Source organism: Eufriesea mexicana, unplaced genomic scaffold, assembly GCF_001483705.2.
Source record: "Eufriesea mexicana isolate 0111107269 unplaced genomic scaffold, ASM148370v2 scaffold1482, whole genome shotgun sequence".
Taxonomy (NCBI): domain Eukaryota; kingdom Metazoa; phylum Arthropoda; class Insecta; order Hymenoptera; family Apidae; genus Eufriesea; species Eufriesea mexicana.
Genome location: NW_016909634.1, coordinates 649,544 through 673,509, shown reverse-complemented (window position 1 = coordinate 673,509; position 23,966 = coordinate 649,544). Strand labels below are relative to the sequence as shown.

The 23,966-nt window shown below is 32.8% G+C and overlaps 3 protein-coding genes across 4 annotated transcripts in view; 2 read left to right on the top strand and 1 right to left on the bottom strand.

The window, feature by feature from the left end:
- LOC108548296 (serine-rich adhesin for platelets) overlaps window positions 1-15,392 on the top strand; it is a 69,974-nt gene extending 54,582 nt beyond the window's left edge. Inside the window, exons 2-6 of the mRNA XM_017901160.1 lie at window positions 4,270-4,331; window positions 5,778-5,901; window positions 7,818-7,974; window positions 10,400-11,057; window positions 11,191-15,392. Of these exons, the coding sequence (XP_017756649.1) occupies window positions 4,270-4,331; window positions 5,778-5,901; window positions 7,818-7,974; window positions 10,400-11,057; window positions 11,191-15,153 (4,964 nt within the window). The 3' untranslated portion in view covers window positions 15,154-15,392. The remainder of the gene's footprint in view (window positions 1-4,269; window positions 4,332-5,777; window positions 5,902-7,817; window positions 7,975-10,399; window positions 11,058-11,190) is intronic.
- Window positions 15,393-17,587: 2,195 nt separating this feature from the next.
- Window positions 17,588-19,712, top strand: LOC108548287 (UPF0160 protein MYG1, mitochondrial). Of its 2 annotated transcripts, none has more exons than XM_017901143.1 (7): window positions 17,588-17,683; window positions 17,800-17,935; window positions 18,082-18,177; window positions 18,250-18,483; window positions 18,558-18,759; window positions 19,073-19,245; window positions 19,309-19,712. In XM_017901143.1, exons 2-7 carry the CDS (start codon window positions 17,823-17,825, stop codon window positions 19,478-19,480), a joined length of 990 nt encoding a protein of 329 aa, XP_017756632.1. In that variant the 5' UTR covers window positions 17,588-17,683; window positions 17,800-17,822; the 3' UTR covers window positions 19,481-19,712. The 2 variants fall into 2 exon arrangements, with proteins under 2 accessions (XP_017756632.1, XP_017756631.1); XM_017901142.1 differs by having other exon boundaries at window positions 17,588-17,623; window positions 17,727-17,935; window positions 19,309-19,480.
- A 127-nt stretch (window positions 19,713-19,839) lies between these two features.
- LOC108548269 (cuticle protein 18.7) lies at window positions 19,840-22,034 on the bottom strand. Its single transcript, XM_017901122.1, has 3 exons — window positions 21,951-22,034; window positions 20,337-20,657; window positions 19,840-20,037 (listed from the first exon to the last, which is right to left on the bottom strand). Exons 1-3 carry the CDS (start codon window positions 22,032-22,034, stop codon window positions 19,840-19,842), a joined length of 603 nt encoding a protein of 200 aa, XP_017756611.1.
- Between the last annotated feature and the right edge of the window lie 1,932 nt (window positions 22,035-23,966).

The window sequence follows — 23,966 nt, the reverse complement described above, 5'->3', positions numbered from 1 at the left end:
ATTTATTTAAATGATGAAGCTCTTTCTTCCTTTTTGATCCCTAAAATTTCTTCGAGAATTTGTTGACCTTTTATCCAGGCATTTCTGATTATGTCACGTGACTACAGTTTCCGTCAATTTCACCTCAGGCAATGTCATTAATAACTCCGTCTAGCTTTCTAGAGATGAAAGAGTGATCATCAGTTTCCAAGGCGAGAGTCTAGGGAAATATACATATACTTTTTCACTTGTTTTCACGTTATGCTAATGTGTTGTAATTATTAAACGTGTAATTTAATAAATATTTTCACTATTCTCCCATGATTTCAGTTCTGAATTTTTACGATAAAAAGAAATTTATAACAAGAGTAACCCATACAAATTTTAGGTTAAGTGGATTTTTTATTTTAGAAGAAAGATAAAATTAAAAAATGGAAAAGATTAAAGAAATTTAAACTTAGAATATGGTAAATAAATTTTACATTTATCTAGTTATAAAATTGTTAAATTGGTATGTACGATATTTTACTATAGAAAATCTCTATTCTTTGCCTTGTAATACTAGATTTAATATTTTATTTACTAAATTGTTGTTGAAATTTTCTAAGTATGCTTTTTGCAGTGATTTAATTTGTTCTACATTAATTAATATATTAAATGCGTGAATTAGATATCCTACACATTTAATTTAACCAACCAAATATTAATTGTCAATATTAATATACTACAATAAAAAGCTTGTTAAAAATTATTAAAAATTAAAAATGTTTTTGAATGTTTTAGAAATATTTCGTTTAAAAATTCGTTGCATCGTTTGACATTCTTTATATAAATAGACAAATGAAAGAATTATTAAGAATCTGTGTTTAAAATAAATTCGCTACTTTATTGTTATATAATATACTATAAGTGAAGGTTCAGCTTTTATGTGGAATGAAGACTTGTTAAGCAACTGGATCAATGACATACTTCACCACAGCGAGACGAATTGTTAAAAAACCGTGTTAAAATGAATGTATTACATATAATGGAGCATATTGCGTGGAAGGTTAGAAAGGGAAAGGAAAGAGAAATGGAAAGTACGGTCCCACATAAAAAATTCCATAATAGAAACCAAAATTCCACGAATTATTAAAAGAAAAACAAAATTTTTTTAATTTGCTATACTATTAAATATAACTATAAATATTAATTTCCAAAAACCTAAACCTTAATATTTAATTTCCCTATATAAAGTTTGTTCTTGCTATAGAAAAGTAGAATTTTATAAATTAATTATATTGGAAATTGTTATAAATATTATTATACATTTTATAAACTCCTGTAATTTATAGATTTATAATTTCTGTAATGAATAATGATCAATCGTTTTAACACAAATAATATAATATTTATATTTTAATACTTTTACTATTTTATATTTATATTCACTTCATATTAATATTTAATATTTATATCTTCAAACAGAATATTTTCTGATTTTTTAATGGTGACTATTTCAATAAATTTCATAGCTCGAGATATTAAATATTTTTCTCCTTTATCCCAAGAAAATTGCAAATATCAAATAATTTAACTATATTTATTTAATTAATTTTAAATTCACGAATTATTTATATGTTTGATATTTAGGGATAGATTAAGTATTTCAACATTTAAATTAATCAGATCCTAAGCCTATATTTACATCTTCCACTGAAATTCTCATTTCTTCAACCTCCATGCCTAAACACCTTACACATTACCTCACCAACTTTCCACAATTTTAATAACATTAACGAACTTCGTAAAAACGTCGAATCACAGCACTAATGCAATTTTATTTAACCAATTTACTCGACGATTGCCAATCGAATATCATCAGTTTCGACTTACATCACGATTACACTCGCCTATGCTTGACCAATCAGCCACATCATTGATAACCAAGCAGTCATCGAAACCATTACCACAGTCATTTGCATAATTTTTATAATCATCGGGTAATTATAAAATACCTGTAAAATAATTCAACTTTGTTTCAAGTTAATTAATTTCATTAAATTTATAATAATCAAAAAATTATAAAACAATTAATACCGAATTAATATTAATTCGACAATTGATATTCGATGGTTGATATTATTGGAATGCAATTTACATTAATCGCGTTAATCCACAATTCGTAATTATCTACGTACGTTTATCTTCATTCCCTCCTCTTACCTCCCACCCCCTTTTAAACCAAGAAGTCATCGAAGCTATTAACACCGCTACAAATCATTCAATTGCATAATTTCTATAATTATAGAGTAATTATAATATAGCTATAAAATAATTCAAATTTGTTTCAAATTAATTAATTTCATTAAATTTATAATAATTAAAATATTATAATTTATAATAATTAAAAAGTTATAAGAAAATTAATACTGAATTAATATTAATTCGACAATTGATATTCGATAGTTGATATTATTAGAATACAACTTACATTAATCACGTTACTCCACAACTCGTAATTATCTACGTACGTTTATCTTCATCCCCTTCTCTCACCTCCCACCCCCTTTCAAACCAAGAAGTCATCAAAGCTATCAGCACCGTTACAAATCATTTATTTACATAATTTCTATAATTATAGAGTAATTATAATATAGCTTTAAAATAATACTACTTTGTTTCAAATTAATTAATTTCATTAAATTTATAATAATCAAAAAATTATAATACATTTCGAAAATTAATATTAATTTGACAATTGATATACGATAGTTGACATTATTGGAATACAATTTACATTAATCGCGTTACCCCATAACTCGTAATTACCTACGTACGTTTATCTTTATCCCCGCCCCCCACCTCTCACCCCCTTTCAAACGGAGGACTTCCGTTTTCACACGATCTCGATCGAATTCACGACAGAACCACGATATCGTGGAAACCGATTGCAGCTATGCGAAAGACCTCGATCGCGAATATTAGATTCGCGAGAGATCGACAGGATCCGGGGACGTTTCTGATTGGATGGCCCGCGTGCACACCGGATAACCTCGGCCTACAACTGGCCACTCGATCGCCGATCGATTCTCTCCGCCGGGACATTCTACTTTATTTAATAATCATTTTTCTGACGAACACCGATTGAAATCAATGCTCTGGCCGGATCCGATGACAAGTGATTCTGAAATCGGCACATTTTTCCATCGCCCATTTCTATAAGTCGATCCGGTTTGACACTGGTTGGCACTGGCAAAGTGACGTGTCCTGTGTGGCAAGGGAAAGGAATTTGCTTATTGCATATACGATCCTGAGATTTTTTAATAATCCGGACTTTTTCATATTTTTGGATTATCATAAATTTCGAAATTTCCTTTGAGATTCTGAAAATTTTTATTTACGAATTCGAAATTTTGGAATTTTGGAATTTTGGAATTTTTCTGTCAGGAATTTAAAAGATTCTTTGAAATTTTAGAAATTATCGTTTTCTTTTATTAATTGGGGATTTTCTTCCGGGACTTGGGGAATTTTGGTTCTAGAGATCTTGCAAGAATTTCTGTTTTATAAACGTGGAAATTTTGCCTATGGTTTAAACCAATTTTGGAAGCTTTAAGTTTATTAAAAAGAAGACATAAATTGCCATTTTAAATAATTTGAATGAATAATAAAGTCATCTTTAAGGAAAGGTGAGATGTAGAATCTAATAAGGTACAACTTAATTGTTGTAATTAATATGATATATTGTAAGAAAGAATATGTTTTCATTATGAAAAATGAAAAACGGTTCTCGAATTTCGTAATCTGCCATAAGCTGTATAAGCAACCTTTTACCAACGACAGGTAAATTAAACTTTCAAGAGTGAAATAAAAGGCTACACGTATTGATCGACTTTCTTCGATCTTTCACCGAGTAGCAAGCTATTTGTCAACAACGTAATCGAAAGTTATGATTAATAAGATTGCATACGATATATCAGTGGTTGTTAGAAATAGATGAAATTTTTCAAGATACAAGTATAGAATATTCCAGAGCAACGACCTCGGTGCGTGTCGATAGTTGCTCGTAATTATAACTGTAACTGGTGTAACAGGGTCTCCGGGTAGAAGTGTTACGCAAACGCATAAATTAGTTCAGTAAATTATCCTCGTGCCGAACGTATATTTTCTTTTGGTTTCTGTAGCGTGAAAATAATTTTCGATTTCGCGCGACACCTTCATTCTGCAACTTTCGTTATTTTATTTGTATGTATATATGTGAAAGTTTCGATTGTCCAATTAATTTCGGTGCAATTTATTTCCTTGTTGCAGTTTTATTGTCGATCCTCAACCTCCAGCATGGCTCCTTGTTATGCAGCGCGGGGGAACCTGGCGTGAGTATATCTTAAACGACATGTTGCATAATTTCATAATATTTAAAATCTTGGAAATATCGAAATTTCGAAATATCGAAATATCAAAATGTTGAAACATCAAGATAATAAAACGTTGAAATATCGAAATATTGAGATATGAAAACGTTGAAATATCGTAGTACCGAGGTATCAAAGCGTTGAAATATCGAAGTATGGAGATATCAAAACGTTGAAATATCAAAGTATCGAGATATCGAAATATCGAGATATCGAAGTATCGAGATATCGAAATATCGAGATATGAAAACGTTGAAATATCGAAATATAGAGATATTAAAACGTTGAAACATCGAAATATTGAGATATTGAAGTATCGAGATATCGAAGTATCGAGATATCGAAATATCGGGATATGGAAACGTTGAAATATCGAAATATCGAAATATGGAGTTGTGAAAACGTTGAAATATCGAAGTATCGAGATATCAAAACGTTGAAATATTGAAATATCGAGATATCGACACGTTAAAATATCGAAATATTGAGTTATAGAAGTATCGAGATATCGAAATATCGGGATATGGAAACGTTAAAATATCGAAATATCGGAATATCGAAATATGGAGATATGAAAACGTTGAAATATCGAAGTATCGAGATATCAAAACGTTGAAATATTGAAATATCGAGATATCGAAACGTTAAAATATCGAAATATCGAAATATGGACATATTGAAATACCGTAGTATCGAAATATGAACATATCGAAATATCGAAATATATAAATAGGTAAAGATATGTACAGGATATGAATTATCAAAATTCATATAAGTATTTAACAGTATTATATAAATTCATATAAGTATACAGAATATTTAAAAAACAAAATATTAAAGTAAAATATATACAAATGAAATTTTTTCAAATTTCGAGCAGTACAGATACGAATGAATATTAAAATATATTAAAAATATTTATACTGTACATATATTGAATATATATAAATTTGTACAAAATATTGAAATATTAGAGATTCGAGAAAGTAGAGACTCGAATAAAGTATTTTTAAATTTTCAATACAGTGACTGACTTAAATTTAAATTAAAAATTAATGAGGTTAGAAGCTCAAATAAAATATGAAAAATTCTTCGATATAGAAATGTAAATAAAATATCGAAATTTCTAAGAAGGTAGTAATATAGTTGTGTCCCAGATTTTAGCTTTGGATTTCATTTTTTTCAATTCTTGTATTATTTCGAATACATTTTTGAGATTAAAGAGCATTAAAAAGAAAATATGAATTATGCTCATTTTTCTACAACTTTTATTTCTTTAAAATAGTCATTGTTCATTAATTTGAAATAATATTTTCGAAATTAAAAATTGTTTTCGAATAATTTTATAATTTTATAGAGTGATTTTACTGTTAACGTTTTATACATTTGTAATAATTATTTCCCAAGTATTTGGACTTCGACAACCTGCCAGAGACGAATTTCTCGTGTCAAGGGAAGGTGATTGGTGGGTATTATGCAGATGTTGAAGTCGGATGTCAGATGTTCCACGTGTGCACAATTGGTCAAAAAGGTAATTCAGCAATATTTCTACAACACTTTCCTATACTCGATTCAAGTTAAATAATTTAAATTAGTACTCGACTCAGAATAATTCTCTTCCTTAGAACACGATAGTCAAACAAAACTGTAATTATTCCAATTTCAATTATAGACTCATTTTAATTATTCTTAATTAACATACAAGCTTAACTAAGTACCATAAATAATACATTAATCGAAACCAAAAATCCTCCATTTTAACTTCATTTTCAAGCAGACTTAACAAACATCAAAACATACTTAAAAAATTCCCTCCTTATTCCAAACTAAATTATTTTATTTTTTGTTTCAAAAATAAAGAAACAAAAATATAAAATAAATTACGAGAAAAAATATAACGAAAGTGAGAACGATGGTAAATAAGAAAATAAAATAAATTATTCCAGGTCATTTCTCAAAAAAGAAAAACTAATTAATCAAAATCGAGTATTTCATATCATTTTTACCTCTCTAATTCCCATTGAAAAAAATAGAGTCGACATTAAACGTTCGATTGCTGCTTGGAACGATCGATGTCCGATCGATTAATCCTAGACTGACTCCCCAGGCGATCGATCGATCGACTTATCGTTAATTCGGTGTCGTGACAATTAGAATCGATAATTAAGTTAACGTCAGCTAGAACTGGTGTCGAGACTCGACAAATCGATTGATCGAGCGATCGAAGGATCGAGAGGCCCGCCCGGGGGCCTGGCGAGCGCCGATCGAAGTTTTGTAATCGATCGAGAGATCACTCGGAAGAGAATGTCACGGTCGTCGAGGAACGTTTACTGACCTAAGTCGAGATCGTCTGGCTTCGACTCGTCACGAGGGATCGATTCGATCGTCTAACCTTTGCTCGAGTATCTGCATTAAATCTGAAGCAGTGTCGTTTTTTATTATCTTGTCCTTTTTTTTGTTTTTTTGTTTTTGACAAAACATATTTAGAAACTTCGTCATATTTTGATGCACTGACGTAATATTTCACCAAAATTTTTCGAATATTTTTTGATCCATTAATGATCTTTTGATATGCAAATTTTTTATAGTTCATTATTTTATAGTTTTTTCATGTATTGAATTTTGTATTTTTATTTTTAGGACCTTGTATTCTTTTGGCATGCAATATTTTTAACATATTTTATTATTTTTGCATGCATTAAACTGTTCGAAACAGTTCAAGTAACAAAGAAGTATTTTCTTGGTATGATTTTTGATTTTTTGATCAAAATCGTACATGTAGTTTGTTACTTTCGAATTTAATTGCTTTGGTACAACCTTTGCTATAGAAATAATTGTACAATATTTATAATATATCGTATATTTCCCATAAAAATTTTGGCATATTTATATCACATTTACATTACATATTTTTATTCCCTTTTTTAAAATATAAAGCTTCTATAAAGATTTCACCTCTTTTTGATAAAAACTTCTTGTAAAATTAAATTTCTATAAAAATTCTAATTCCATGATCGTCTATAAATTTTGTCTGTTTTGTAGAATTACTAATAAACTCTCGTTTTCATGGCAAAAATACACTCTTTTGATATTTAATAGTACTGTTAGAAAAGCATAATTTCTGATATCTATAACGTATTTCATACCTAAGTACACCAAATCAGAAATATTTTCCACTCACTAAATAGTGATCGATTGTCCTTTACTTTCTAATCTGAACCTTTACATCCATTAATAAATATTCACCTGAAAGCAAAATTTCCTCGTTCTTATTATTATTAAATATTTGCTACAATACATACAAACGTGTACATACATTACAAAATTGCTAGGGTAATTAAACTTAGTTTGAAGTGGTGAGAGACGTCTAAAACGTCTCGACAATCATGACCCAGAAGAGCATCCCCGAATAATGACCCTGTCCTTCACCATGAGACTTGGTTTCAGACGAGATTATGGACATAAAGTTCCTCTGTCTGAATGGAACCGTCTTCGATCAGGAAACCAGGGTCTGCGAGAGGGTGGACGAGGTCGATTGCAGCAAGAGCGAGCGATTCTACAACTTGAACTTGGAACTCTATGGGAACAATGCGGTCACTCTCAGGTAATTTGATAATAACATCAATTTAACTGCATTTTTACGATAACTTTGCTTTATTCTTCGCTTGATTCGATTATTTATTTCTCATTGAGACGTGCCTTATTTTAATTTGATTTTAAATTTTATTTATCATAAACGAATATTCTTGCAATCCGGCCAATAAAAATCGACCTTTTTGGAATATTTTCTAAGGAAACCATAATACATTCTGATATACAGTTTTCGCACTCATATTTATTTATACGTAAAGAATATTTCCATTTTCTTTTTTTAACAAAATTATTGAAAATTATGGAAATTATATAGCCTTAGGTAAATCATGTTTTCAAAAACGGGCTCGAATGGCTGATACGATTCTGGACCATCTGATTATCTAAAATGAGAAAACTAAAAAGCATCTTAATTAGTATAAATACGGCTATAGTATGTACCACTGAAACAGCAAAATTTCCAAGATTAAAATAATGGCAGCATTTTGAAATTTAAATATCCATTTTCCTTGTGCTTTTTGTCCTTTGGGTGATAAACAAAAATAGAAAGAAACGTCAGACTTTGAAATCCGTAGTTTATACGATAAAGTAATATTCAGTGAAGATCTCCTCGAAATTTTAAGTCAATTGCTCAACTAAAACGCGAGATATTCCATCAGCCATATCAAAAAATATGGTTTCCAATACCTGTTTGTACAATACCTGTACGCAGTACTTTAAACATCTATAACTTTGCTAATTTTACGAATTCGAACAAATCCTTTCACATAGACATTTTTCAAAGTATATCATTTGAGAAAATATAAAAGAAAGAAAGAATTGATTTTTTTAAGTCGTATTACTAAAATACCTTCTTAAATTAATTTTGAGTTTATTTTATTTCGAATTCATTTCATATTTGTTTTATTTTAAATCACTTTTAAATTTGCATTCTTTTGTATTTACTTTATTTTATATTCTAAAAGTATACTGGATAATTATTTATTATAGTAAATTATGATATCGATTAGTAATACGTTTAAAGTCATCATCAAATGTCATAGTATAGTACATATAGTACAATAGTGTATGTATAACAATGGTGGGATGTGCTACTTGTTGAACACACATAATAAATAATTTTTCCGATTTATGAGTGGTTCGATCATTTTCCTTATTGAGAAAACTATTAAACTGTGTATAATACCTGAGAATGTTGAAAGTATAACTCAGTATTCACACTCAACGAATCAACATGAGGAAAGCAACTGTTCGCCTTACGTAATTGAAGTCGCCATATCTGCTATCTGAAAAAAAAATATGCAACAGTTCCATTTTCTACTAAAAGCTTCTTATCCGGTTACAACTCGCTAATATCAACTCTGTTCTACCGAAACGAGTCCGGTGTATAACATTTTCGCTCTCCTGGTACCCTTTCGCGGCAGGACATAACTAACAGGAATTCATTGGCTGGTGAAAATAATTATTGTCGCGACTCGGTTCAGCTGTCGCGTACGAAATATTTGCCCGCGACTATCTGGACGTTCACCTATACTGAACACGATTTCGTAAGGACCAAAGGTGCATTCGTTCGCATACCTGCCGGTTTTACTTACGTAGCTCGCGTGATACAGGATCGAGAGGCGTGGTGATTGCGTATATTACCGATTTTCGATCGGTCGTTCCTTATTTGACGCATACTGCCATTATATATCCTGTGTGTTATCTTTCGAGACACTGAGAATGCGAAGAGTGTCGGTAATTGCAACAGAATTTGAAATAAATTGAAATTTATTATTGTTTATTTATCGTGCTTCTTCGATATACAATATGAAATGGAAAATTGAAAAGGAAAGATGGATAGGGTAACAGATAAATTACAATATGTCTGAAGGTACTGGAAGAACAAAAAGAATCACAGATATTTTAATTAAGCATGAAAAAATAGAGGATTAGGAAAGGAATATTTTTTGTTTAATAAATATATATCCGATCTCGTTTCATTTTTGAGCAACTGAGGTTACAAGATTGAAATTTTAGACGCCTAGAGATGAGCAACCATTTAGGCAGCCACGCGCCGCCTGAATACGCTGCCGGGTTGCTCGATGTCAGGCGCCTAATTACTTAATTTTTGGACATTTATTAGTAAAAAATAGAAAGAGATGGAACATATGTCTACTGAACAAAAATTGTTCCTTTTGTTATGTGCTACAGACTGTGTTATTAATTGTAATCTGAATAGTATTTACCCATTAACCTTCTATTAATACTTTCATTGTTTTCTTTATTATTGATAATTTATTTCCATTCAATTATTCCAGTTACTCAATCTATAAGGGATTATAATTAAAGCAATACTAATAAAGTTAATTTTCCAATCTTCAATTTTCGAAATTCCTTTTTTGTTTTTAAATTGAGCATTATTATAAATAACGCTTTAATAATTGAACTGCTTACAGTTTGCACGAAAATAGCGAGGATGATATCGAGTCATCGGATGGACTGGACGACCATCAACGCACTACGTCATCACGACCTACTACGACAACTACAACATCCACGACAACTTCGAAACCGAACAAACCATCTACGACACCATCCCCCAATTCCTTTTCCCATCCTACAGGATATCCTCAACACTTCCAACCTCAACCTCCGTTCCCTCAGGTCCACACCAGCCAATCCAAATCACTGTATGACGACAAAAATGGCGGATATCATCACCAATATATTTTCCATAACGGAGAAAGGAATAATAATCAACAGGCTACTTCTTATCAATTATTCAGCAATCAGGGTGTTAGTTCGACCACTGTCCAGCCGCCTCAGGTTCATCAGATTAGGTTTAGCTCGACCTCGAGCCCACAAATCATCCATAACGAACCGTCGACAGTGGCGCCACTGTTCCATGCGACCTCCTCCACTATCCAGACACTGCTAAATAGCAATGGAAACAGCCCAGCGTTGATAAATCCTATCTTTCATAATCACGGAATTGCCAGTACCACGGAGCAATTTATTCACAGTAATAATCCTAGGGAAACATCTGACTATCGTGAGAATGGAGAACAGAGTATTAGACCATTGGAAGCTGTCCAGTCGACCAACAAAGGAAAGGTAATTTTAATTCGAGTGGAATCTCAATCTTAAAAATTTTTAAGTTAGCAATATTTCAATTAACCAATTCACTGATGAGAAATTATATTTTTTGCAAAATACCTGCAAATTTTAATCGACAAATTCCTTTCAGGTCTCAAAGTTAACGATATCTCCGGTGCCAACACCCGAATCATCAAGATCAGTGCAAACGAAAACCAGCAGCCATAGCTCCCAGCAACAGAGAATTTCAGGAAACTTCCTACCTACTCCAGCAACTGACGAAACCACGATCAGGTCCTTCTATCCAACGCCAAGAACCTCTTCCAAGCCTCCTCAAACTTCTCAATCGACTATTGAACAGGTTACCCAACACATACACGTGCTGCCCCCTGTGCAGATACCCCAACTGAAGCCCCACCAGATCACTATCAACCTACCACCTCCTGATCTTCAAAGAATAGTTCAGAATCCATCGTCCCTGCTACCTTCTCAGTCAAGAGTCATCGTAACAGCCAAGGCAAGCGTTAGTGACGAGTCTGGCAGACCTCTGAACACCACCCAGTTGGTGACTCTTCCTCTTCCAACGATTCCAGCTAGCTACGATGATTACAAAGAGGGTGACGAGTCCTTTGACCCATTCTACAGAGACGTTCCAAAGATTCGAAGCAGCAGACGAATTCCTAGGAGGAGCAGCGAAGGTGAAAGAACTTGGAGATTCAAGAGGTCTGTTGGCCAGACTAAAAGTTCCATGGTTTCCTTCGTCTATGGTGGCAATTCTAAGAGGAAACAAGACGGCCAATTGATAGACGTGGACAAAAATGTCGATACTCAGAACGACAACAAGGACTTCAAGTCGATCAAAGAGAGCCTGATGAGGTTTAGGGATATCCTATTTGGAGGAGAGTTCACAGAGGACACTATTCGCAATGTTTTCGAGGGAAGCAGGTTACAGGGAATTGGATCTGATAGGGGCACGAATAAACTGAAGAAGGATTCATTGGAGGATCTAGAAACAAAGGCTTCCAAGTATTTTAAGGCGAAGGAGTATGACGACGAGGCCGAAGAAGAACAACAAAATGAGGAAGGCAAGGCTGAGGAACATCCAGAAGGGCTTGAAATTCCTTTGCAGTTAAATACTAAGGAATCCGATGCCGAAGAATATATCGATGCTGATGAGAAGGGAAATATCGAGATAAATTTAAAGGACGAAGAAGTGGAAACACCTGACTACGAGAAAGAAGAGGAACAGGAGACCTCTTCTGACGTGAATAACAATACGAACGATGAAGATAAAGCAGATTCTATATCCAAACAGCCAGAACGAGTCATCGATGTGGTCATTCTCGAGCCACACGAATATACGAAGTTGAAATCCAAAGATGAGGACTCTTCGAGTACTACTGAAGTCTTCACCGAAATCCCAATACTTTCCACGACTGAAGAAACCACTGAAGCGGTAATAGAAGAAGATTCGACAGGGGAACTTAACTCCAGTAACCCTAAAGGTTCGGAAGACGTTGTTGAAGAAAGCAGAGAGCTGAAGCAAAGTGTAAATAACCGGGGAAAAAATCCACAGGAGGAGAGTGAGAAAGAGAAACCTATGGAGTCGAAACCAGCTGCTAAAAGAAGAAGTTCCAGGATCAGATCTTCCAGAGCTAAAATATCTGCCAGGAAAAAGGAGACCAAGAATGGAAATAACGAATCTGTCAAATTACCTGATGTTCTTGACCAGAAGATAGAATCAACTGCAGCAACGATCGATTCTAAAGCTGAACAGATTGACAAGCACATATTCGATGAACCAGAATCCCGGACTTCGAAGGAAGTCGATGTTAGGGCTATAAATAGTCATGGTGGTTACTTGAAGAATCTACAGATTGGCAAGGATCAGGATTCAGGAAAGGAGAATAGAAAAAGTGAGGCTAACGAATACGAAACTTCGGAGAAGCAATCTAAAACTTCGGAGAAAGATGAACAGAACGTGGAGGAAATTCTAGAGGATAAGGACGAAACAACGACATCGATCTTGGACGAAAAAGTATTTGAAGAAGAGGAGGATGTCGAAGAACCAGCGTTCGATGATGACGTAGAAAAGCCTGCAGCTCCTACGGAGAACTCTTCAATGGAAGAGAAAAACTACTACGAGGAAGTGTCTTCGATAGAGCACGAAGCTGTCGAAGATGAATCAACCACAGTCTTAAACAACGAAGATGCCGAAGAAGACAAACACGAAGTAAGCAAAAGTTCTCGCAAGGAGAAGAGTATGAAGTTGGATGACTCGCTGAAGGAAACATTGTCTTACAAAGAGGATAAGAGTAAAACAGTTGAAGGTGAGAAAGAGGAAGAGACGGAATCCCGAGAGTACTCAACAACCAAGAGCGAAGAGATCAATTCTCAGGAAACGTCCGCAGAGTATCATGACTCTACCGAGGCATTTTACGAAAGTACTCATGAAATGGACGCAGAAGATGACTACGGGGATTCTGGAAGTTCCGAAGATGCCACTGTCACTTCGGAAAATCTTAATTTCGAAGAAACAACTAGTGCTAGAGAAGAGACCCCTGAATATCGCGATGAAGATGAGCATACTTTGAGTGATCAGGAGGAAAGTACCGAAGGTGTCCTCAAATTCACCGACGAGTTGCCTAAAGATAAAAAGGAAGACGTGCCAGAGACTAAGAAACAATCGGAATCTGTCGAAAATATTGCTCACGATTACGTCGATGATAATTATGAGCCTGATAATTATAAAGAGCGTGACTCTTCGGACTCTAACAGTTTAAGCGACGAGAAAACTAATAAGGAAATGCTGGCTGATGGCAAATTGGAGAACACCAAGAAAGAGAACGAGGAAGACAAGTCAGAAACCACCACAGAACCTGAAAGAGGCCAGGAAGAGGAAACTGAGAGTCCAAAAGACTACGACACAGAAAAAACTGAGAGTCCAAAAGACTCCAATACAGAGAAAACCGACTTATTACAGACAACATCAACTACAACCACGACTACAACAACCACTACCACGACAACGACAGTTCGTCCTACACCTCCAAAATTATTCAAACCGATCTCTGCCAGGAAGAATTATAATTACATCCCTCCAACGACGACTCCGAATCCCGTGGTTATTAAACCGAGGTTGAGTCTACTAAATCCGAAGCCAGCGAAGCCACCTAAATCATACAACGAACTGGCACCCAAGCCAGTGATCAGAAAGTTCACCTTACTATCTCGTAAACCGACTACTGCGATAACCACAATGACTAATATGGACGAGGATTCGACGGAAACTACGGAAATGGCGATCACAGAGACGTTAATGACTACCACGGAAGTTAGCAGGCCTGAGCAGAATGTGTTCGCGAATAAATCGAAGTCTCCAAATGGGTCAGTACACAAGGACCAGGTCCAATTGAAGAGCAAAGACGATCAAATCCCTAGTCCAAGCGAACAAAAGTCTCCAACGAATGTAAAACACGATGAAGAGGAAAGTTTCACGTCCTATGCTACTTCTAGACTATCTACCTTCGCCTCTACTACAGAGAAAATGTCGAAGGAAGTCGAGTATACTAGTACAGAGACCGAGAAGGCAACTGAGCCTAAAGATTCCACTCTGGTAGACGTAGAAATAGTCAGTACTACAGCTTTGCCGATGACTTTCACCTCGATTGAGCCAGATAAATCTGAAGAACCATCCTCGACCACGGTTAAGTCAACCACAGAGGAAGAAACGTCAATTGCTTCGTCTACCAATCTCGTGGATGAGAATGTGACGGAGGTCCCTCTAGTTTCTTCAGCTCCGCAAACGACAACTGCTACGGAAACCACCTCTAAGCAAAATGAAGATGTAGAATCAACAACGATGAGATCCCTAAGTCGAAAACCGACATCCCTGAAGAAGCAGGATGGATTCAATTGCTTGGAGAAGGAAATGTATCGCTTTTACGGCGACAATAGAGACTGCAGATTATTTCATTATTGTTCTCCTGGGTTCACTTCGAGGCAGGTGCTCGACTTCCGATTTGTATGCGAAGAGGGGACCGCTTTTGATGAAGAAAGTCAAAGCTGTCGCCATGACGTTCGAAACAAGGAATGCCTGAAGAGGCAGTGGTAACGAGGAAAATCAGGATCTTCGACAGATTTATACCCCCTCCCCTTCGTGTCTGCTGGCAACGTTGATTTTGGTGATTGGTGAATCCGCGGCCTCCCCTAGTGTATATTTATGTATATTGTTAATAGGTAAGATCCCGTGGAAAAGGGCGGCGCCTCTTTCCCTCAGCATTTGCCATAACCCCTGTACATGACGATGATGGATTCACACTTATTAAAATTAATATGCTTCAGAAGTTCGAACACGCAGTTCACTGGGAGACGGGAACGATAAACTTAAGAGAACTTATGGTTGAATGACAGTGCTATGTAGTATTTCAATCGGTTGACTCGAAGTTAATTATGTTACGAGTGATCCCGCTCCTTTTTCAGCGTATAAAATATTTGAGGTAGTACATGATTACAAAGCTGTATATTCTATTTTTCATATAAGTGATAGACAGAGAAAGAAGAAAAATAAGATGGAGTAGTGGAGTAATTGCTCTGATGATAAAGTGTAATCAGTTGGCCGATAAAGTAGGATGATCGGACGATAAAGTAGAAATCGATATTTGGATATAACTGTATTCTTATGTTCATCGATAATTATATTGAATTTTTATTGCTTTCTTTCATTGTGGTTCAATCCTTTATAATTTTGTGATCTGATATTTAGTAATTATTGTTATTTTATGAAGAATTTATGAATTGAAAGTCAAGTGAGAAACTCAAAATACAACAGCATCCAAATATCAAACTTAGATAAACGATCATGACTTGCACTGTCCTTATTCAACATAGGAATACACGAGCAAGCATTCTGCATTTATTTAACAGATCAGAATCTTTCTCGTACAAATTTATTGAATCTAATAGTCGAACAACAGACCTCTATCGATTTTCTTTAGGATAAAGAGAATTACGTCTGTTCCTACGTCGCATCGATGTTTTCCACGACGTAACGTCAGTGGAAAATTACCCCTAGGGATACAGCAATAAATTTGTCGCGCGTTGCTCAACAAATTCGTATGTAATGAACGAATATTCGTATCAGCTGGCTAGATGCAACTGCATGAGTAGATTAACAAGGATGTACAGTAATATTAAAGAAAAATGAAGAAGAAACTCTCTGAAAATACTCGAATTGCCCTGTCGATAAAATAATTTTTCAGATCAATCGTGTTCGTTGCAAACTTATCTAGATTCATAGATCCTTAATGTTTGTTCTTCTTAGCGGAAAAAATAATTCTTTGAATCGAAATTCCTGTCGATACTGATAAATGTATAGTTTCCATAAACATATACATATATGTGTGTTGTGCGTGCGCGCGCGCGCGCATGTGTCTGCATACATTGTATTTGTGTACATGAATATATGCGTATATGTCTATATACCTGTGTATATTATTTTATACATAATATACACTCACACAGTATACATATATATACGCACTACGCATACCTACACTTTTGCACGCGTGTATATATGTATATATAGTAAATGCATGTATGCATATATACATGCTCTCACGTAAATTTATTCCGCTCTAGTTTTAGCAGTTATAGATAGTTAATGCGGTCGATAAGCGTATAGAATGTTTAATAAACGGTTCTCAGCGTGTACATTCGATAGTTTCTGTAAATATGTGTACCTCTGTAGAGTAACACGTAATCGATGTTAAGAAGCCCTGTACGCTGTTAATAATAATTGTATACTACGTGCAATCTCTTATTCTCATGGTCTGCACGATGATCATTTTTCTTTCTTTTTCTTTCTCTCTCTTTTTTTTTATTTATTTCATCGTCATAAGACATCATAATTACCTCTCCCTTTCCCTTTGATATTTGTATCGAAGATATGATTGTTAACTTTTCGAAACGAGCATAGTAATGAGATCATTACAAAAAATATAATTTTCTCTGTAACATCAAGTTTAATACGATTAATCTAATCTAATCTTCGTTCCTAAATAGTATTCCGCACTTAATGTCGGAAGAGGCAGTTCGAAATATGTAATGTCATTCGATCAATGTAATTTCGTATAAGTACCCTTAACAATTGTAAATATATTCATCTTTCAAGACACATGTCACGGTATCGTAATATTATTGTAGTCTAAAATAATAAAACTCGTGAGAAATTATTTGTTTCTGTATATTATATTACCAACAAAAATATATTTATGTAAATATCATGTTTTCAAATGTGCTTGAGAAACAAACATTTTTTTAATAAATATTTTCATTAGAATATCCCTAATTATATACCATATAAGATCACATTTTCAACCTACAATAAGATATAAATCATACGTGTTATTTGTTTCAAATTGTTTGTGAGTTAAATGTCGTATTATGTTGTACTTTTATAGTGTAAACTCGTATATACGCAAGTGTAGTACGTGTAATTTCTGATTGGCCGATTATGCTAAACTCCTACTAGATAGTTGTCGGTTACACGCTGTACATATGACTTGATTCAAGGTTATGTATACGTGAGCAAAATTAAAATAATAGTGATCTTATCATATTTTGTGAGCTTTCTTTTTATTAGGGTGAGAGTATAATTTAATTATTAATGTGGTTATTACGGTTAAGGGAACTTTTGGTATGATTCTACGGAATTTCATAAAGCTATTTGTTCAACCAAGCAACTTAATTCATACTTCAGCTAAAACGTGGAAGTCTGTAACGATGACGAAACATGTGAAAATCGGAACACATGACAATACTTTTCATTGCGATGAAGCGCTGGCTTGTTTTATGTTGAAACTACTACCAAGATACAAAGATGCTGTTATAGTGAGGTAAGATATTCTAATAAAGCTAGATAGCTTTTGCAACAGAAACTGTAAATATATTTATGAATAAGTTGAATAAAAGTATAGAATTTTGTATATTATTGTAGTGAATTTGTATGTGTTATTTAATATTGAATATTTTATACTCATAGATCACGTGATATGAGTATTTTAGATACTTGTGATATTGTGGTTGATGTTGGTGCTGAATATGATCCTTCCAAGCATCGTTACGATCATCATATGAAGTATGGTTTGATTTTGCACGTTTTTTTATGAAGAAAATATGATGAATTAACTCTTATTAATTTACAAATCAGGAATTTTGTAGAATCATTAAGCACTGTAATAAAGAAACCAGGTTATGATTCGCAAATTAAATTAAGTAGTGCTGGATTAATTTATTGTCATTTTGGTCATGAAATTATTAAAGAAGTGGTTCCGCAAGCAAGTGACAATGATGTAGAATTAATTTTTAAACAAGTTTATAATACCCTCATTAAAGAAGTTGATGGTATTGATAATGGGATTCCCATGTTCGAAGAGGAACCTGTGTAAGTTAAGAGTATCATTGTTATATATACTTAAGGTGTCAAGTTTAATTTTTATAATATATTACACATTTTAGATATTCTATTGTAACCGATTTATCTTCTCGTGTTAAATTCTTAAACCTTGCGTGGAATGACAAGAATGCTGATGTTAATGAACAGTTTCTCAAAGCAGTTAAATTAACTGGGGAAGAGTTTTTGCAGCATATAAATTACACAGCAAATGTTTGGTTACCAGCTAGATCTATTGTGGAGAAATCTATTGCAAATCGTTTTGAGGTAGATGAAATAAAAATTTTGTATTTTATTTATCATTGCCAATTTCTAATTAATAATAGTACTGGTATGAAGATTATAGCAATTCAGTGTGCATCTTCAAAGCAATATTTACATAAATTTAAATAGAATAAGTACAGAATAAGCATATGTGGCTATTAGTTATATTAAAATGTATCATAGTTGTTTTCTTAATACATTATATAAGAATAATTTACTTTGTATATGTTAAAATGGATGTTTACTTTTCTGAGTATTTCTTTGTAACAAAACTTCATGAAGATTTTTAAGCAGAAGTTGTAATAAATAATTACAGGTTCATCCTAGTGGGGAAGTTGTAGAATTATTACAATTTGCACCATGGAGTCAACATCTTATAACAATAGAAAAAGAACAAAATATACAGCCTTTGATAAAATATGTTATTTGTAAGAATGGTCCTTATATGATTTACACTGTACCTGTGCATGTTGGGAGTTTTATAATGAGGTATTTAGTCAAGTGACAGTTGAATTATTACTAGGATTATTATAACACATTGTGATTTTATAGGCTATGTCTACCAGAACCTTGGGGAGGTTTAAGAGATGAGATGCTTGTAAAAGCCTCTGGAATTGAAGGTGCTATATTTGTACATCCAGGCAAATTTATTGGTGGAAATCTAACCAGAGAAGGAGCACTAATGATGGCACATAAAGCTCTTGAACTAGGAAAAGCTACATAACAATAATTTCTATTATTTCAGAATAGGAATGATTATTTCAGAATTTTATTTAACCAATAAAAAAATTGTATATAATTTGTATCAATTTCTGTACTTTTATTATATTCCAGTTATTTAAAAACAATGATATTAAATTTAATTTGTGTAATGGTAAAATAATTCATTATCGAAATTCATTGTACAAGGCCCATATAGAAATAGCATAATTTTTGTGACCTGACTTACTTTTCTCGCTGACACAATTTATTTTGTATTATGAATGTTTTGAAAATATACATAAGGAAAGGAACCGAATAAAAGATAATTTTATGATTTATTGTTACATCATTGTTCGTTATAAATTTCTTTGTTAAAAATAATTAGCGTTTTCCAGAAATTTTGGCAGCTTCTTGAGCGTGTGCAGCTAAATGAGCTGCCTTTGCTTCTGTAACTTCTGGGGTGTCCACTACTCTTCCATCGGGACCAAGGGGGGCACCATGATTAGACCCATAAATATAAGGTATTGAGGTATAGGCTAGAGCACCATATGGGTATAGTCCTAGTTTCTTTGCAGCCTCCTTCAAAACAAAACAAAATTGTAGGAAGTTTAGTGTCATTGCTAATTCACTATGATATAAATAAAATAAAATATTTAGTTTACTGAAAAGTTAGAAGAATATATTTCATAGATAATGTTATAACCACAGATCCTGAAAAATCTGTTTGCATCTTCATTGTTACTCAATAATTCCTTCATAAATTATTTTTTCTAAGGGAAACTGAATGTCACAAAAGGAGTAAAAAAGTTTCACCCTAGTTTAAACCATAAATCACCATTGCATTTTCAGTTTCTCAGGAAATAATTGTTTTCAATTACCAGCGCGTGTGTGGCTAGATGAACAGCCTTTGCTTCTGCGACCTCAGGTGTATCGACAACACGTCCATCAACACCAATGGGCGCGCCAACTGCAGGTGCATAAACACGGAGTAGAGCCGGAACGTGAGCGTAACCAAGCGTATTCCTTGCTGCCTCGTACGCTTGAGTCGCGAGGTGTGCTGCTTTTGCATGTGCTACTTCCGGCGTGTCTAAGACTTTGTCATCATAAACTAAACGCACGTTTAGGTGGTTGTACGGCAACACTGAACCCACATATTCGGCCTTTGCGATGACCAGGCAATAAATTGTGACAAGAATGACCTATAATTTAGAAGAATAGTTTAATGTTTTAAAAGGGTTAAATTAATTTAATAGAATGTATTTGTTGGAATGAATATAGATAAACGATATAAAAAATAGGTAAAGGTGTATTAAATAAAGTAAAACTGGGATATCTTTTCGAAATATGTATTATTATGGAAAAGTATTGAAAGATCTACATTGATGAAAGGACATAATAAGAATATGGGTAATAGAACGATAGTTTTGTGGTTCAGAAGTTTTGATTTCAACTTAGGTATGATGTATATTTGATAAACTATAATCAAGATTTGGGTCAAAATGGTAGTAATGATTTTTAAAAGCGTAGAATGTAATGAAATGAGGGAAGAAATCTAGAAAAGGTAGGAATGCAGGAAGTGTAGTGGGAAGTTAGAAGGATTTTTAATTGGATTAATCTTATAGGATGAGGCTTTGGTATAATGAATTCAAATTGTGTTAGTGTTTAAAATACTTTCTATATAATTAGCTTATGATTATAAACTAGTTATAAACTAGTTAGTGGAAAAAAGAAGAAATAGGTTAGTGGAAAAGTAGTAAAGTATAAAATGAATTTTTTTTATGACTGATTCCATGAATGAGAAGGTGTAATCATTTATGTAATGAAGCTTCTGCAAGAATGTGGGATGTTAATATGTCCATACAGAGAAATCTAGTGGTATGGAAAATTGATTAGCCGTTAATAAATAATGACTATAGATTATTCTTTCATATTGTTTTTTACTAAAATAGTAGTTAATTTGTAATATATAATGAATTTTTTAGTAATTAATATTCAATACAGTCCTCATTTTTTAACATCAGTTTAATTTCCTTTTTTAATTGTCAAATTCTTATACAGAATAAATGAAAAAATTTTTTAAAGTTATGCATTTACAATAATAATATACAAAATGAAAAATACAAATTTTTGTACAAATGTTCACATAAATGCAGTAATAGAATCAAGGTTACCCTGAATCTATATAGAATGAAAGTTTTAAAAATTACATCATGATCAACTTTAAATTTATTAAGACCAACAAATTAATCATTTGAATAATTAAGTCTTTGTAATTCATTTATCTTGATTTGAATATTTATTGATCAATAATCAGTTTTAAAACCAATCATTATTTCTAAATGTATCTAACTTTAAATTTCTTAATTTTACATATTTCAACAAAAATTTAACTAACTTTAAATTTTAAAATAGACTTTTCAATTTAATAATCAATTCTAAATATTGTACCAGCCAGCCTTGACCTAATAAATTCCACTTATAATTCCACTTACTTCCCTGTCATTGGCTCCCAACTCAAACCCACCCAGTTCTACCTCTTCAACATCCCTCAAAAGCTTCTCCAATAAAGGTACCATCATTATGCAAAGAAAAGTCCCTGTATACTCATACTTACTATTATTTTCATGGTTAATCGTGTAGAAAGAACGCTGCTGGTCGATTCAAATGGAAATTTTGCAACCAGTACTCGCCCTAAAGTACCAACGTTGATGTGTTGCCCTGTCGAGCCACGGTGCCCCCTTTTATATAGGTGAATCTGGTAGGGAGTCGACGACCCGTAGGAGGGGACCACACCCTGAGAAGCAAGTGGTACACCTAAAGTGGTGACATTGACATTACTCCGGGCTGTCCGTCTCTCGTCTGCTCGTCTTTCAAAGGATCTCTCGAGGTCAGGTACAACATGTGATTTCCTCGTTGAAATTGAATAAAAAGCGACAATCATTCTCCTTTTTTCTTAACGATGTATTTGTAGATACAGGAAACGGATATATTGAGTGTACAGTACTGTTTTGTTATATATTTCTTCGAATTTCATACCTCTGAAAATGTGATGTGACTTGACTTCTAAGGCATTTGGTGGTAGTCCAACAATACTTATTATATATAATATTTATTTAGATCTTTCACAGAAATTTTACGTACATATTTTTTAAATTTTTTGTGGAAAAATATTTTCTTCCTGATTCGTTAATTTTTTGGTATGCGGTATTTAGTTATTAATTAGTACTTCCAATTTTGCAAAGGATGTGTGATAGCTATTCTGTAAAAGTTACGTATACATAAGTAAAAATTGTGCAAGTAACTGAAAAGTGAGGTATGATTATTTTATTAGTTTCAAATAACAGGATTTTTATGAAATGGGTAATGTTTGTCTACTCGAAATGTAATAAATATACTAAATGATATGTAAAATATGCTGGGTTTATTTTTTTGGATATTATGATTATAATTTAAGTTACAATAAATTATAATTTTTTAATTGTAATATTTTCTATCTTTTTATTTTTTTAGTCGTGGTTAATCGATAATCTTGCTCTATTAAAATTAATTTACAATTTTACATAAATTTGAAATTTGATAGTACAGTATGTAATAGCAGTAAGAATCTCTGAATCACTTTATTTCTTAAAATTTCACTGATCCATAATGATTTTAAAATTATTTTTATTGTTATACCAATTAGATAATGTTTGCATTCTTATAAAATTTTAATAATTTTGTAACAAGCCATGTCTATTTTTATATATGTTTGTAAAAGCAATATGTGGTTGACAGTGTCCAAAGTGAAACAGTTTTTGATTCTAATTTATTGCTATGGTCTTTTTCGTGAACATCTATATTATTAGAAATATACGGAGCTTATAAATAATTTTTATAAATAAACTACGAAAAAGCTTATGAATTACTATAGTATTTATAATTTTCTACTTTCTTTATCTTCTTATTTCCTTTACATCTTTTTTCTTTCTGTTTTCACTTTACAATACTAATAAACTATTATTATTATCATTACCTCGATCGATATTTGGTAATGTGAATTTAAGTTAATTGCATTTATCAATTTCTTGCTTTATAATGCGTATAGAAGTAAATTTTTAATATACCATAATTTAATTTTTCTTGCCTTGACCAGTCATTAAACGTGTAACTGGTTGTTAATCAAGATACATCTGGTTATTAAGAAAGTTGTAAAATGAGTAATGGAAGGGCTAATTGGGAAGTTTTTATTAAAACACGAGCTTATGCATTTATCAAGGTGATACATTTGAAAAAAAGGAGAAAAAATAAGATTGAGGGATACACATGATTAGGTTATACCTCATTTTAAGAAATTGAAAATTTACATATACTCTCATGATTTGTGCTGGAATTTCCCATATTCGCCGCGAGCAAGACAAATTTTGAAATACGTTGGAAATAAAATTATGTTCAATAAAGTTCTAACCGAGAAAATCTCAAAATTTTCGTACAAATAGAAATTTTTTTCATACAAATAGAAACAAAATTAA

Coding starts and splice junctions, on each gene's coding strand:
- LOC108548287 (XM_017901142.1), top strand. CDS start 17,739: ATGATTCTACGGAATTTCATAAAGCTATTTGTTCAACCAAGCAACTTA. Junction 18,178..18,249: donor CGTTACGATCATCATATGAA/GTATGGTTTGAT, acceptor TTTACAAATCAG/GAATTTTGTAGAATCATTAA. Junction 18,484..18,557: donor ATGTTCGAAGAGGAACCTGT/GTAAGTTAAGAG, acceptor TACACATTTTAG/ATATTCTATTGTAACCGATT.
- LOC108548269 (XM_017901122.1), bottom strand. CDS start 22,034: ATGGTACCTTTATTGGAGAAGCTTTTGAGGGATGTTGAAGAGGTAGAA. Junction 20,658..21,950: donor TGGGAGCCAATGACAGGGAA/GTAAGTGGAATT, acceptor TCTAAATTATAG/GTCATTCTTGTCACAATTTA. Junction 20,038..20,336: donor ATCTAGCCACACACGCGCTG/GTAATTGAAAAC, acceptor TTTGTTTTGAAG/GAGGCTGCAAAGAAACTAGG.